The sequence below is a fragment of the Myotis nattereri genome, assembly GCF_964212035.1.
Source record: "Myotis nattereri genome assembly, chromosome: 15".
NCBI classification, from domain to species: Eukaryota; Metazoa; Chordata; class Mammalia; order Chiroptera; family Vespertilionidae; genus Myotis; species Myotis nattereri.
In genome coordinates this window covers 42,110,979-42,125,880 of record NC_138090.1, presented here as the reverse complement: position 1 = coordinate 42,125,880, position 14,902 = coordinate 42,110,979, and the positions used below count along the sequence as shown (strand labels likewise).

The 14,902-nt window shown below is 55.4% G+C and overlaps 1 protein-coding gene across 2 annotated transcripts in view; it reads right to left on the bottom strand.

The window, feature by feature from the left end:
- GRIK5 (glutamate ionotropic receptor kainate type subunit 5) overlaps positions 1 to 14,902 on the bottom strand; it is a 55,927-nt gene that overhangs the window by 38,839 nt on the left and 2,186 nt on the right. For both annotated transcript variants that reach the window (XM_081107564.1, XM_081107563.1), the window contains exons 2-11: positions 12,510 to 12,638; positions 12,069 to 12,233; positions 9,680 to 9,777; positions 9,433 to 9,598; positions 7,194 to 7,372; positions 5,473 to 5,526; positions 5,216 to 5,377; positions 3,572 to 3,724; positions 3,085 to 3,189; positions 2,859 to 2,966 (exon numbers count right to left, since the gene is read on the bottom strand). In XM_081107564.1, the coding sequence (XP_080963690.1) occupies positions 2,859 to 2,966; positions 3,085 to 3,189; positions 3,572 to 3,724; positions 5,216 to 5,377; positions 5,473 to 5,526; positions 7,194 to 7,372; positions 9,433 to 9,598; positions 9,680 to 9,777; positions 12,069 to 12,233; positions 12,510 to 12,588 (1,269 nt within the window). In that variant the 5' untranslated portion in view covers positions 12,589 to 12,638. The remainder of the gene's footprint in view (positions 1 to 2,858; positions 2,967 to 3,084; positions 3,190 to 3,571; positions 3,725 to 5,215; positions 5,378 to 5,472; positions 5,527 to 7,193; positions 7,373 to 9,432; positions 9,599 to 9,679; positions 9,778 to 12,068; positions 12,234 to 12,509; positions 12,639 to 14,902) is intronic.

The following is a 14,902-nucleotide window of genomic DNA, read 5'->3' as shown; positions in this document are numbered from 1 at the left end:
GTATGGACAACCTGAGTGGTAGGCAGTGAAGACAGGAATGCCTGACCCAGAGGCACCAAAGAGCAGGATGCGACATCACAGCTGCTTGATGAAGGGAATCATGGGGACCAAGTGAGGGCTCTCCAGGAGCAGGGCCTGCGGAAAGGCCCCTGCACAGCCTCACCTCCTGGGGCCTCCTCTTACACCCTCACCTTCCTGTGGGCCTCTCTCAACTTGCCACCAGCCAGCCCTCTCTCAGCTCCAGACCTGTGAGCCCCACCCCAGGGACACTCCCACCCTGTTGAGAAACTACTCCTGTTCCCTCCCTTGGCCCAGCCCTTGGGCATCACAGGCACCACACCCTATCTTCACTACTTCTCAACATCCCACATCAGATCCCCCCCCCTGCCGACAGCCCAGCCCAGCTCAGGCCTTGTATTCCCCCACCTGGAGCACCTCCCTCTCCTTCAGCCTCCCTTATGCACCCAGGAGCTATTCTGACATTCCAATCTGGCCCCGCCCCTTCCACTCAACACCTTCAAGGTACAGGATAAGCATAAATGAGTCCTTCAGAGACCCTCCCACCTCTGTTGCAGCACTCACCACCCCTACATGCTTACTAGGTGCCAGGCACCACTCTAGGCCCTGAGGACAGAGCCGGGCGTAAGACAAGTCCTGACTACATCTTGCCCAGGCGTCCACACTGACTCAAGTCTGAATCCCCAAGTATCTGACAAAGGCCCTTGTCCAGAAACACAAGTCAGAAAATGTTAGTGAATCAGCAGGCACATCTGGCTATGCACACGGAGCCAGCTACCTCCATGTCCAATCTGACAAACGCTTCCTGAGGCCCCTGCTTCTGTGGCTCCTGCTGCCCAGATGCCCACCCTGCCTCCTCTGTGCACCCAACTCCTACGCAGCTTCTACAGCCCAGTCTAATACCACCTCCTCTGTGAAGCCCTCCTCGGGCCTTCCACAGCTGAGTCAGTCCCTCCTTTCTGTGTGAGAATGACTGTGTCCATGCCTGTCTCCTCCATTGAACTGGGATCCCCTCCCCTCAAAAGTAAGGAAACCATGAGGCCACGTGTGACTCATTCCTGTACCTCCAGAACTTGTGCAAAGCCTGACACACAGCAGCTTCAGAAAATATTTGTGGAATGAATGAATCCATCAAGAGAATGAGTATCAGGAAGAGAACACTGGCTTATGGGCCTTGGGGAGAAGAGGTAAGTGTGAGAAGAAGCTCGAAGTCCCTAGGTCAGGGCTGGGGAACGTCTGGCCCTAGGGACACACAAGGCCTGCGAAATCATTTGGTCTGGTCCTGTCAGGCATTAGGGGAGAGTTAATTAAGTGTTTGACCAAGTATAGCAGGCTAATTTTTAAATTGATCATTTGTATGGCCCTTAAATGATGTTATAAATATCCAAATGGCCCTGGGCAGAAAAAAGGTTCCCCACCCCTGCCCTAGGATCATGGCTCTGCTCTCTTGACACCCCCTCCCTGACCTTTGCCCCTGCTCCCCACCAAGGACCCTATCTCTTCAGGCCCCGGGAAGGCCCTGGAACTGGCAACACTCCCACAAGCACGGAGGTCCAACTTCTGCCAGCCAGCCAACCTGCCTCAGGGCTCTCGGTGAGGCTGTTACGAAGTGTCTGGTTTCCTGTCTGCAGGCCATCTGTCCCTCCCCAGCAGGATTACTGGCCCTTCTCCAGAGGGACTCGAAGTCCACTTTTAGATCAGAAGTTCCCTAGGGACTGAGGGAATGGCCCGTTGACACTGCTTTAGGGGGCCTCTGACATCCTGTGGAACCTGTGGTAATGCTTTCAACCTCAGCATCCATAGCACTAGCCAGCTCAGCTCACAGAGGCACTGAGGGACCCCCAAGACGTGGATGCCAGTGGGCCAGGGACTTGGCTGCTGCAAAGAGCATGGCTGCGGCATGCCCAGCCTCTAAGCCCAGCTGCTCTGGACAGCTTCCTGCTCACCAAATCCTGTGTGCCACCCCTCCCTGACCTCCTAGAGGCCGCTGTGCCCGGCGGGTGGCAGGGCTGCAGGGGAGAGGGCATGGCCTCGAGACTAACACTCAGCTCCAGCAGGGACTTGCTGTGGGGCCTGCTGCCTTACCTTCAAAAGAAGGAAAATAAGACAAACCTTATGGAGTAGCTGAGAGGTTTAAAGAGTGACACCTGGAAAGGGCCTAGCACAGTGCCCGTGCAGAACAGTGCTCAGTGAATATTCCTGACCCACAAGGCCTGGCTCTGGTCTGGCAAATGCAGCAGCAGCACCAGTGAGCTGCAGGACAATGAGGGGACGAGAGGACTGGAGATTCATAGCACAGGCTCTGGGGCCTCAGAGACTCACTTCCATCCTGACTACGCCACTTACTTGCTGTGAGACCCTGGGCAAGTCGCTTCACCTTTCTGAGCCTTGGTTTCCACATCTTCAAGATGGACATTAAATAAGTGAACATGTGTGTCAATAGACTTGGCAAGTGTGACAAAATGGCCACTCCTGACCGTGACTGACGGGGCCTTCCATAGGCCAGACACTGTGCGGTGCCCTCCCTGCCTGCGTGGCCGCGTGGAATGCTCATGGCGCTCTCCTGTGAGCCAGGCTTCCTCTCCGCTGTGCAACGCACAGCAGGCTGGCGGAGCCCGGGCTGGGCCGGCTGTGAGGGCAGAGTCTGTGCCTCCCCTGCCCTGGCAGCAATTAGGATGGTAACACCGTGACCCAGTCCGGGGTTGTTGGGTGCATGAGTCACGGCCCCATGGCGCTGTGCGCTTTGCCAGCTGAGGCATCCCTCCTCCTGACCAGGACTGGGCTGGGCACCATTCAGGAAAGGCCCCTTCGTTTACTGCCGCCCCATAAGGGCCACTCACCAAAATGGTCGTGACCACCAGCGTCTTGTTGGCCAGCGTCTGCGACAGGTTGATGTCCAGGGTGGTGGCATTCATGGCCAGGGTCCGGTTAGAGTACCACACCCCGATCTGGGGAGGAGAGGGGTATGGTACTCTAGCCGGTGGGGTCCCACCCTGCCCTCCCTCCTTTCCACCTCCACCCCACCCCACCCAGTCAGAGCTCTGGCTTCACCCTGGGCCTGCTCACCTCACGGTGGCCCTGCGGGGACTTCTCCAGGATACGCAGGGTGTAGTTGGTCCTCTGCCCTTTGCTGTTGAATTCGACCCGCCCGGTCAGCCCGTCATACTCTACCTAGCAGGGTGGGAGGTGGCCAGAGGGAGGGGTGGCAGGAGCCCAGAGAGATGGGTGGGAGAGGCCCAGAGGGAAAGAGACAGAGGTGGAAGGGACAAGAGAGAGGGAGAGGGACCAGGAAGGACCACAATTAAACAAGCAAGACCACACACCAGCAAACGCGGGGTGATAGAACAAAGACACAGGACGCAGCAGTACCGGCGGGCAGAGGAAAGCCAGGAAAGAAGGCACAGAGGGAAGAGCAAGGAAGAGGCGCAGAGGGAACAAGAGGCGTTGGGTGGGGTTGGAGGCAGGGGAGAGGGCAAAGGGCCGAAAGGTGGACACAGTGAGTCCCCCACCGGAGGCAGGCTGATTGCCCTCAGCCCTCCCACTCCCAGCTCACCATGCGCAGGTAGTTCATGAGGCTAGTCCCGTGGGGCCAAATGTTGGCCGATGTACAGGCCAGTGGCTTCACACCGATCTCCTGGCTTCGGTTCAGCTCCCGGACGGCACTCACCACCACATGCACGGCATCAAACATCAGGGCTGCCGACAGCTGAGTGGGGGCAGAGGTGGGGCAGGACAGGGAAGAGGCAGCTTAGCCAGGGGAGTCCCCAAGCCCCCTGGTGCCACCCCCAGCCCTCAGACAACTCTCTGGTATCTTTCTCGGGGAATGCTTGCGACAGGGAAAGGTGTGCATGCTGCCAGGCCTCTATGGCAGCATCTCTTCCTGAATGCGTGTGACCATGTGTCTGTTCAGGGGAGGGCATGTCTGAGTGTGCCTGGACAGCCAGTTGTGTCACCCCCAAAGGGGGTGTTCATGGGCCTGAGGTGAGGGTACGCCTGGGAATCTGCATGTCTGTACGGCTGATGCAGGCTATAGACAATGGCCACAGCCCCTCTCTCAGTGTGCCTAGGGATGTTTATGTGGGTGGGGCTGGGCAAATGTTCCTATTTGTTTATACACAGGGAGGGCGGGGTGTCTAAGAGGCAGGAGCACATAATGGCTATGAGCCCGGGCCTGGGAGACAGGCAGGTCTGAGCTGAAGGCCCAGTTCTACTATTCCCTGTAGTGGGCCAAGTCCCCACTACCCTCTGAACCTCAGTCTCCTCCCCTGTATAGTGGGGATAATTGCCATCTCTGCCTCTGAGTACTAGGGTGGAGATCAAGCAAGATAATGCAGCAAAGAACTCCAAACAGCGCCTGGCACACGGTGCGGACTATACAAGCTGCCACTGAGCTGTGATTGATGGCACAGGGCGTCTGTGAGTGTGTCTGCGAGAGTACGTCTTAGCTGGGTGGATGTGCAGGTGTGAATCTCGTGCTATGCAGGTAGGCGCAGGGGTGCGAATGAATGTGCCTCTGTCTGTGTCCATGTGTGCACATCCGACTGCATGGCTGGTATCCGTGAGTTTCTGTGCACGTAGGACTGTCTCAGTATCTTGGTATATGACTAGATGTCTGTGAGCAAACACACATAAATATGCATCTTTTGTATGTTTGCATTTATTCAGCATATATTATCAGAAACCTACTCTGAGCCAGGCTGTCTTAGTGCTGGTATATAATGGTGAACAGAGAGAAAGCCCTGCCCTCAAGGAACTTAAAATCATGTATGTGTATCTATATCTAAGCAAAATATAGAGCAATGGTAATTAGATAAGCAAAGACAGGTGCTATGGAGGAAAATACAGCAGGGAAGGGGCTATATCGTGGGGAGTTTCCCATATTTTGAATGGGACCAAGGAAGGTCTCACAACTAAGGGGACATTTGAGCAATGACTTGGTGATGAGGAAGCGAGGCACAGGCCCTGAGGTGCGCGTGTGCTGGGGCGGCTGAGGCGCCTGGAGACCAGTGTGGCTGCTGCACCATGGGAGGTGGAGAGGAGGACAGGTCAGACTTATCTCAGAGTGAGGCTGCATGGCAGGTATTCGGGAAGTGAGTGGGAGCACCAGAGGCTCTGAGCACCAACTGGCAGAGATCTGAAGGGCCCAGAGTATCTGTGTGCAGAGTGTCTATGTGCGGGGGCCAGGGCGCGTGCTCACCGCAGGGCCCGGGTAGGTGCTGGCTTCGCAGTTCTCTCTCCAGGACATGTTGAGGCTGCGCACAAACTCGGGGTAGAAGGGGTGCGAGGTGTTGAACATGGAGAAGCCCAGGATGTTGGAGGAGTCCTCCACGATCCCGTCCAGGTGCAGGATGGGGAAGTCCTGGGACGAGAAGAAGGGTGAGCCCGGGGCCAGGCACCACTGGTGCAGATATCACGGGAGGGAATGGGGCCCGAGGGGCTGCTGGGGGTACGCACCATGGTGGTGAGGATGTACTTGTAAAACGCTGAGATCATGCCTAGTTCTGAGGCCTGGAGAACACCGGCAGGAAAAGAGGCGACCAGAGAAGCAGAAATGGGGAGAAACCGAGAGGGAAAGAGATATTTAGCGACAAGCCTGGCGAGAAGGCACCCCATGGGAAATACAGTAAGAAACACCCAGAGACAGAGAGAGACAGGAAGAAGACACACGTGGGCAGAGGGAGACCTTGATCCCTCACGTCCAACCCTGCTGACTGGTAGCCCAGGTGGGATGTAGGCGCCTTGAATGCCAGCGCCCTGCTTTAGATCACTTAAAAGGCTGCCCTCTGGAGACAGGCATAGGGACACCTCAGAAACAGGGCAGGTGGGGAGGACAACCTTAACCTTAATGCCCAGGCTGCCCACGCCAGGTCTGGGCTGCTGACATGTAAGGTTCAGCCTGGTCCCAGGCCAGATAAACTACCCCTGCCACCTTTACCAGCCCTTTGCAGCAAAGGCAGCCAATATGGCTCTAAGAGTTCATGTTTTGAGCCCCTTTTCTCACAGCCCCTGAGGATAACAAAGCTAGAAGACAAGGCCAGGAATGCCCAATCCTACCCCGCAATAGACATTAGAACTTTAACCGGCACCAGCTTGCATTGCCTGAGTGTCAAGAGCTGTGATCATGTGGGTTATAGCCCATTCCACGATAGGGATGGACAGGCTCGAGAGGAAAGTGACCACAGGTCCCTGGGCTCACACGGGGAGGGCCAGGTCTCCGGCCCAGGCCTGCCACCTGAGCATAATCTTTCCTACAAGCCACCCTGCCTCCAGAGCCTATGGGTGCTGTCCACACCTCTTCCTATAAGCTACGATCAGCAGGGACATATGGTTTTAATTTTTTTAAAACTGGAGAAAGCCCTAGCCAGTTTGGCTCAGTGGACAGAGCGTTGACCTGCGGACTGAAGGATCCCAGGTTCGATTCCGGTCAAGGGCACATGCCCGGGTTGTGGGCTCGATCCCCAGTGGGGGGCATGCAGGAGGCAGCTGATCAATGGTTCTCTCTCATCATTGATGTTTCTATCTCTTTCTCCTTCTTCCTTCCTCTCTGAAAACAATAAAAATATATTTTAAAAAATAAAAACTGGAGAAAAATAAGTAATACAGGTTAGATTATGAGGAAAAATTAAGAGCAGGGAAGCAATGAATGATGAATGAATGTGGGTCACTGGTGGACAGCAAGTGGCGGGCCAGCATCTAACACGGCCTCTCCTGGGTGGCCTTGAGGCAGACCGTTCCCCGCAGGAACCCCAGCTTCGTCATCCACAAATGATCATCACACGTGCCCACAGGGTGGGTGACAGCCAAACTAAAGAATACGTGCAAAGTGCCTCAATATACAGCAGAACACGCACTTCGTAAGGATACTAGGAAGCTCCCCGTAGTCTGGGCCAGGCAGGGTCCCATGCACTTTCCCAACCACTCACTCATTAACCCTCACTGCAACCCACTGAGGCAGCAGCTGTTCGCAGGGAGGGGCGGCAACTGTCCCGAGTCCAACGAGGGCTGCAACTGGGGAACAGCTGAGCCGAGGGACAATCTTCCTGATTATCTCTGCACGCAGGAAGCAGGTCTCCATACCCCATGTGACCACCGAGGCCTATGGGCACTAGGCCATGTGCTCTGTCCCCCATGTTTCTGCCCCTGACCCCGTAGGGAAGCAGAGACAGGGGACCCACCTTACGGAGGATGAGGTGGGAGATGGAGGCATTGGCATCGATGATAATGGTGGACACCTTGTCATCACGGATCTCCTTGAGCAGCGGCGTGGGGTCCCGGCTGTCATCCAGCATCCTCACTGACAGCGTCTCCTTGGAGATGAGGAAGCCTCGAACCAGCTCCTCCAACCGTAACAGGCCTGGGGGTGGGGTCAGTCCTGGATTAGAGCCCCTCCATGTGCCTGACATGAGGCGAACACTCCCTCCTCCTCACCACCATGGGGGAACTGGGGAGAGGATGAGGGTGCACTCAGGAGATGGGCAGCTGTCTGTCCAGAGTGCAGCTGGCTGTCTTGGGGTACTGGATCCAGGGTCCTCCCAAATTAAAACCCTAACCTGCACTTCCTCCCGACCTCCAGAGGCCTTCCTCCTGCCACCTTCTGCCCCCACTGGTATGTGTGACAGGCATCTCCCACTTCACATGTGCAAAGCCACAGTCTGCTCTTCTTGCCCAAACCAGCATGTCTCCCAAGTCGGTGAACAACTCCAGCTTGCCAGTCTCTGAGGCCAAAAACCCTAGACAGCCGCCTGGCCTCCTCTTTCTCACACCCACACCCAATCTACCTAAGCTCTACCTTCAAAACACATTAGACCCATCGACTGCATACCCCACCATCACTGCCCTGACCCAAGCCAGTGTCATCTCTTGCCCATTACAACAGCCAAACTTGCCCCGAGTCTGTTCTCTACTCTGCAGCCAGAACCATGGAAAGCAGACGTGACCCTTCTCTGCTCCAAATCTTCTAACAGCTTCTCGTTCATTCAGAGCGAAGGCCAACGTCTGCAAGGCCCGCCTCCATCTGCTCACCCTCATTCTCTCCTGACCTCATCTCCCCGTCAATCCCTCTCCCCAGCCACACAGGTGTCCTCCGTGTCTCACCCTATCCTGTGGCCTTTGCACTTGCTGTTCCCTCTGCCTGGAACACGCTTCTCCCAGATCCTCGCACAGCTCCCACCCTACCACCTTCAGATCCTCACTAAATATCACGCCCTCGATGACTCCCATACCCACCATTCCATTTCAGACTGCCCCCTCATTCCAGCACGCCCAGTCCCTCACCTGTTTGTTCACAGGACTTTTCCCTTCTGACTAAACAACGTCCTCATTTATGTTCCTTGCCTAGCTCCTCCCTTTAAAATGTAAGTTTGATAAGGGCAGGGATTCCGGCCTGGCTTGCACACTGCCATATCCTTAATATCAAGCAAAACGCCTGGCACATAGCAGGTGTTCAATAAACACCCTTTGGGACAGGAATTCTTCCTGAAGGTTTCTGAGCATACCCTCTCTCTCCAGCTGCACACCCACAGACCCACAGCTTCTCCAACATCTCCACCTAAATGTCTCACAGACCTCCAACCCAACTGTGCCCCCGAAGGACTCTCTCCTCCTCCTCGACAGGACCTGGTCACAATTCATGACCCTGCCCTCTCTCCTTCCTCACGGCTCTTCTCAAATCTGTGGTCTGTCCATCCCACGGCCCCACCTGGGTCCTAACCAGCACCATGTCCTCTGCCTCTCGCTGGTCTCCCTGCCACCTCTCATGTCACTCTCCAGTCCACTCCCTGCACTGCAGCCAAAGACTGCTTCCTGCACCACAAGTGGGGACTGTCCCGCACCCCACCCTACGTGGGAACCTTCACCATCTTCAGGATAAGACGGACACAAGGTCCTGCCTCGTGCTCCTATACTCCTGCCGCAGGGAATGACTTTGAGCCTCTCAAAGGGGCCACACTCCCTCGGTCACAACTTGGCCTGCCATGCCCTCAGAACATGGTCCCCCTACCCCCACCCTTCAGGCCCAGCTGCGATGTCCCTTTCTTAGGGATTCAGGTTCCAGACCTCCCAGACTTTGTGCTTCGACAGCCCCTGCTCAACTCCTAACACAGCACGTGTCACTCCATATCACAGCTGCTCAACCACTGTGTCCTCCACTGGCTCGGAGCTCCCTGAAGTCAGGGGCCATGCTGAGCAAGGGCCTTGCATCTGGCAGGTGCTTCACTCTATCTGTGAGCTAAATGGTCCCTTCAGGAAGTGGGGGGAGGGCTCAGTGGAACCAGAGCTCTGGGTTCCTGAAGGGGAAGGTATAGTGGGGACCAAGAGATCGTTCCAACCAAGGGGCACTGATGACTGTGGGAGACTAGATCACTTGGGAAGGGAGTTTGGGGAACCGAAAACGAAATGTCCAGTTTCCTCCCTCACACTCGGCCTTGGCGCAGATGAGGCTGGCCGAGGGGTAGTTGAAGGACTTGAGGATTCGGGAGACCGCCAGGCTGACATCCTCGTTACTGGGGTACAGGCTGACAGATGCAAAACGAAGGTACTGGAGGCGAGGCGTCTCCTCGGGACCCACCTTGATGTGGGGGATCTGGACAGAGAAGGAGCTTTTGCTTCTATCCTGCTCCCTCCTCCCCATCCTCACCTCCCCAGGACCCGCACCCCACCTCACCTCCTTCTCCCCACAGATATGGCTCACGGTGGACGCAGATGCAGGGCTGGAGGAAGGCCCCAGGACAGACACGACCCCCTTAGGCAGGATCTGACACACTGCGAGGGGTAGGAAGAGACCACAGAGTCAAGGACCCTTTCCCTCCTCCCCGTCCCCACCACCAGGGAACCACCCCAGCCCAGGAGTGGAACTGACACTCCTCCACCATGGGAACCCAGGGGCCCAATCCCTGCCACCCTATGGAGGGGCACAGACAGAGAGAGACAGGGAGAAATGGCAACAGAGAGACAGGTCAAACCAGAGAAAAACAAAGGGATGAAGAGGAAATACCAGGGGCCTCCTCAGGCTGCAGATCCAGTACCAGGTCACTCGGCCTGCATTTTCCTCAGCCTTTCCAACCATGCTACAACCTTAGGTGCATCCAGCACCCCTTCCACCCCGAACCCGTGGCCAAGGTCCCCCCTACCCTCTGCACCCCAAACACCATGCTTCTGTGGCATTTGCTTGCTCTACTTTCTTCCACATTCTTTCCCCTTAAACATGTGTGCATCTCAAGCCTCGAAAGAAGCTGTTGCTATGGCTGCCCAATGCCCATTCTCAAGGCAGAACCCTGACTTTTCCTCAGGAAAGCCCCGTGGTTCCCAGGATCGATTGTCACCTGACCCAGGATTACAGAACCATATCGTCCTGGCCACTGTGATTGGTTCGGAGGCTGAAATGGGCTCACACCAGGCCTTGGGGAGCCTTCCCCAGGTCTTCTGCTACAATTATTACTGGGTTTGCTAAATTGGTGATATAAGTTCTGAGCTGTTGGAAACACACTGCCACCAGTTGGGAAGAGCATTCCTGAAAATTAAGCCAACTTAGAGAAAAGCAGGACCCAGAGGTGAAGACAGAGAGATCCCTGCCACATTCAAATAAAAGCATCAAAGCTAAACGCCTTATCTTCCTCCAAACTTGCTCCTTCTATAGTTTCCACACTGGTGAGGACTCACCATTCAAATACCTGGAAATGTGACCCTTGCTTTCAATATGTCTCCCAATAGCCAATTAGACATAAAATTTTCTTTTTTTGTCCTCAAATCTTCTCACATCTATCCTCTTCTCTTCGACTCCTCCTCCCCTGCTCTACTTCAGGGCTCTCAACTCAGCCTCCTCACTGATCACCTGAATCTAGCCTCTGGATTCACTTTCACCAGCTCCCTGGTCTAAACCCACCAACAAGTCCCCACTGCCTGCAGGTGAAGCAACATCTTCAAGCCGATGCTGCAGGCCTCCTGGAGCTGGCCTGCCAGTCTGCCCAACCTCACCTCCCACTCCCAGTCACACTCTAGTCCAGATGCCGTCTCTCATGATCCCCCTAAACATGTCCTGAGTCCAGGTGGTCAGGATGGGTGTAACCCCGCACCCTGTTCCTTGGCTCTGAATACTACCCCGCCCCCCCGTATCCTCCACCCCAGCTCCAGACTACAAGCACATGCCCAGAACACCATCTGTCTCCTCACCCTCTATCCCAGCTTCTCCCAAGTTATATTCTGTGCTGCAAAAGTCAAAAAGTCCAGGAAACATTACTCCTCATTCTCCCTCTCAGTGATGTGAAATATACACGAACATAATAAACGCTCTGATAAGGCCTACAGGAAAGAAATCTGTCTAAAACACGTTTGAAGGCAGCATCTCCTAAAGGTCTATAACTCCAGCATGTTAACTGACATTCATTCAATCCACAGTGTTCAACGAATACTTATGTACCCCTACTCTGTGGCATACTTTGAGCAACACCACTCTTTGTATATACTTTGTTCATCTTTCAGAGCTCAACGTCAGTTTAGCCTTCTCCAGAATGCCTTCGATAGCCCTGCCCCTTAGGCCCCTGCCTCATTGCCTGGGCCCCTCATTACTCAGCCCTGGAAGCTAAGTGTCCTTGGTCAACTATGAAGCTTATTTTTCTTTTAAATACATTTTTTATTAATTTTTAGAGAGAGAGAGGAAGGGAAAGAAAAACATCAATTGAGAGAGAAACATTGATTGGTTGCCTCCTGCACACACCCCTACTGGAGATTGAGCCCGCAATCTTGACATGTGCCCTGACTGGGAATCAAACCAGAGACCTTTTGGTGCACAGGAGGATGCTCAACCACTGATCAACACCAGCCAGGGCAAAGCTTATTTTTCAAATGAGGCCCTCGGGGCAGGACTGGGCCTGATGCCCGCTCCATCCCCATCTCCAGCAGCACCATCTCTGGGAGACAGGCAGAGCTGACATGAAGGAAGGGGCGAATGGAGCTAGAAGAGGACAAGGCGAGCTAAGGAGGTAGGGGGGCCGAGGGACGCACTGAGGGCTACTAACCAGCCCAGCCACACCCCACACCCCCGAGGCCCTGCTCACTGGTGTCCGTGGTCTCGTACTGGCTGTCCCGCTGCAGCTCAAAGATGTCCACTTCCACTCGGGCCTTGGCTGGGACCTCGATGATCCCGTTGATCTGCTCCCGGGCCAGGGCCAGGGCCAGACGCTCACCACGGCCACACACCGTCTGATCATCCAGGATTGCAGCTGAGAGGACACAGGGGTTGGGGACCAGACTCCGAGATCCTGGGGTGGGAGTGGGGATGGGAACTGGGGTCTGGACTCCTGGGTCTGAGGCTGAAGAGAACCGAGTCCAGGGAAGAAGTAGCTGGGGGCTGCCGCTCCTCAATGCTGAGGAGAGCTGAGAGCGGAGGCCCGGATCCCTGGGTCCTGAGGAAACGGCCTGCCTGGGTTCCCAAAGAGGAGCCCAGGGTCCGACAGGAGGGTCTCTGAGGAGGCAGGGGCAGGGCTGCAGGGCCTCACCCATGCGCAGTGATGAGAGCACCTGGCAGCTGGGGCTGGCAAAGGCGACAATCAGCAGCAGCAGCAGCTCAGCCGGCATCTTCCTCCCCTCCTCATGGGGACGCAGCTGCCGCGGCCCCCACTCGCCACCTGCAGGGATCACCATGGGGAGACGAAGCCCCTTTGGAGGACTGCTGGACAGGGTGACCACGGACCTGGGACATTGTGAGTGAGCTCTGAAGGGCCCTGCCCTCATTAGAAGCTGACAAGACAGTGCTGAGGGCATTGCTAGGAAGGCAGCTCAGGCTGCAGGAGCACTACCAGGGAGGCGCTCACAGCACTCAGGCACTGAGTGGGAGAGCCACTGCTCGGGAATATTCACAGCTACCAAAATGGGAGGGAAGCATGATATGGGTCTCAGGTGAGGGCGAATACCAGGGACCATCCCCACCCCAACAGGAGACCAAGAAGTGCCACCCCCCCACCCATTCCGCCCTTGGGCCCTTGTCTCTGGGCAGGCAGCTGTTACTAGGCAACAGAAACCGGCTGGAGAGGATGCAGTGGTTGCTAAGCAACCCCTCCCAGGCCTCACTTGCCACCTTCCTGACGTCCCTGGTTCCCACAATTCCACAGGGAGAGAGGCCTGGACATCCGGGGTCTGGAGGGTAGAGTATCCGGGAGTTAGGAAACTTGGAGAGAGGGGAAAAGATGGAGAGAGACACACATGGAGACACATAGATAGACCTAAAGCAGCTAAGGGGCTAAAAGAGTAAAGACAAAAGAGGGAGGGGGAGAAGAGAGAGACAGAAAGAGAAAAAAAGGCTAAGAGGGAGGAAATATGAAAAGACTCAGGAATGGAGAAAGGGAAATGTAGGCAGAAATACAAGTGACCAGAAAGATGATAAGAAGACAGGGAAATGGGGCTAGAAATGGAGAGGATAGAGGAGAGTTACAGGGAGATAAGGAGAGAACTAGGAGAGAGAAGGAGGGAAGGGACTGGAAGGTAGGGAGACACGGAGATGGAGAGAGAAGGGGCAGCACAGGCAGAAGAGAGAGAAGTCAAGATACAAGAGAGAATAGAACAGGAAGACAGAGAATGGAGACACAAATCCACTCAAGACGCCACCAAAGAGCCAAAGGGAAAGCAAGGCAGGGAGTGCACTGTCTGCCCAGCTCTGGGCAGCTAAAGATTGGGGGAGACAGTGCATCTTTGCTTCCCACAATTGCTCCCCACCTCTAGCAAGTTAGAGATTCCTGTGTGTGCTCCAGCTTTCTGCAAGATGACCACTGGGCACGGTTGACTTGAGCCAGATGTGCGACTTCCCTTGGACAAGGGCTATGCCCCGTGGGTTTCTCTGGGAGAGGGTTACTGTGAGACTCAGAGTGCTGGGAGGTAAGCCTTGGGGTCGCCCTGTACTCCGCCCAATCTCCAAGGAAGGAGCGCTTGCTTGCGCTGGTAAAAAGGCAGAACGGAACCTGCCTAGGGAGGGCAGAGACACAATGAACACTTCAGACTGTCCCTTCTGGCCAGGAAAACCTAGGTCAGGGCAGCAAGAGACCCCATCAGTCCCCGCTCTGCCCCAGACTCCCATGTGACCTTCAGCAAGTCTGTCTGTCTGTCTGTCTCTCTGTGGGGGCTTCTGGGAAGATAGGCTGGGGGTATAAAAGGGCATATTGGACAGGCTGGGGGTTGCAGACTGCAATTTGGATCTAAGGTGAAGGCCTGTCAAGAGTGGAGCAGCAAGGAAGACTGGGAGACCCAGAAGGAGAGCTCAGAGGGGAGGAAGTGGAGGCTGGGACTGGGAGAGAGGCAGAAATGAGGCTGTCATCCTGCGACACTAGGGGCTTTGGGGCAAATCAGGGAGCAGAGACTAGAAGGTGAAAGACTGAGGAAGATACAGGGGCCAAAAGGGCAGGGGCCCAAGGGTGCCAGACACAGGTGGGAGCAGAAAGACAGAGACAGAGCGCTGGGCCAGGGATGGGGGGCCACAAGATGGACACAGGTGCATAAGAAGTCACAGACAGAAAGACAGACAGACCTAAAGTAACCGGGACTAAATAAGAGAGAAGGACACACAGACATCACCTAGGAGACACCAAAGGAGACAGAGACCAGAGAGAGGGTGTGAGAGAGGAAGAGAAGGCAAGCCTAATTCCCAGGCTCAGGGACGTAGGTGAAATACAGCAGCAAACTGAGCAGAAGGGACTGAATCAGGGGGGTCCTACCAGGGGAGGGAGACAGACAAGTGGGCATGTGAGATACTGGTATCAAGGGTGAGAAGGCAAATGGGGTGAGAGAGGGGGCCAAAGAAATGACAGCAGGTACAAGAAGTGTGGGGAGGAAAGAAATTGCTAACCTCTGAAAAGAAAGAGGGCTCCTTGGAAAGAGAGGAAAGAAGTGTGTCAGAGCCACA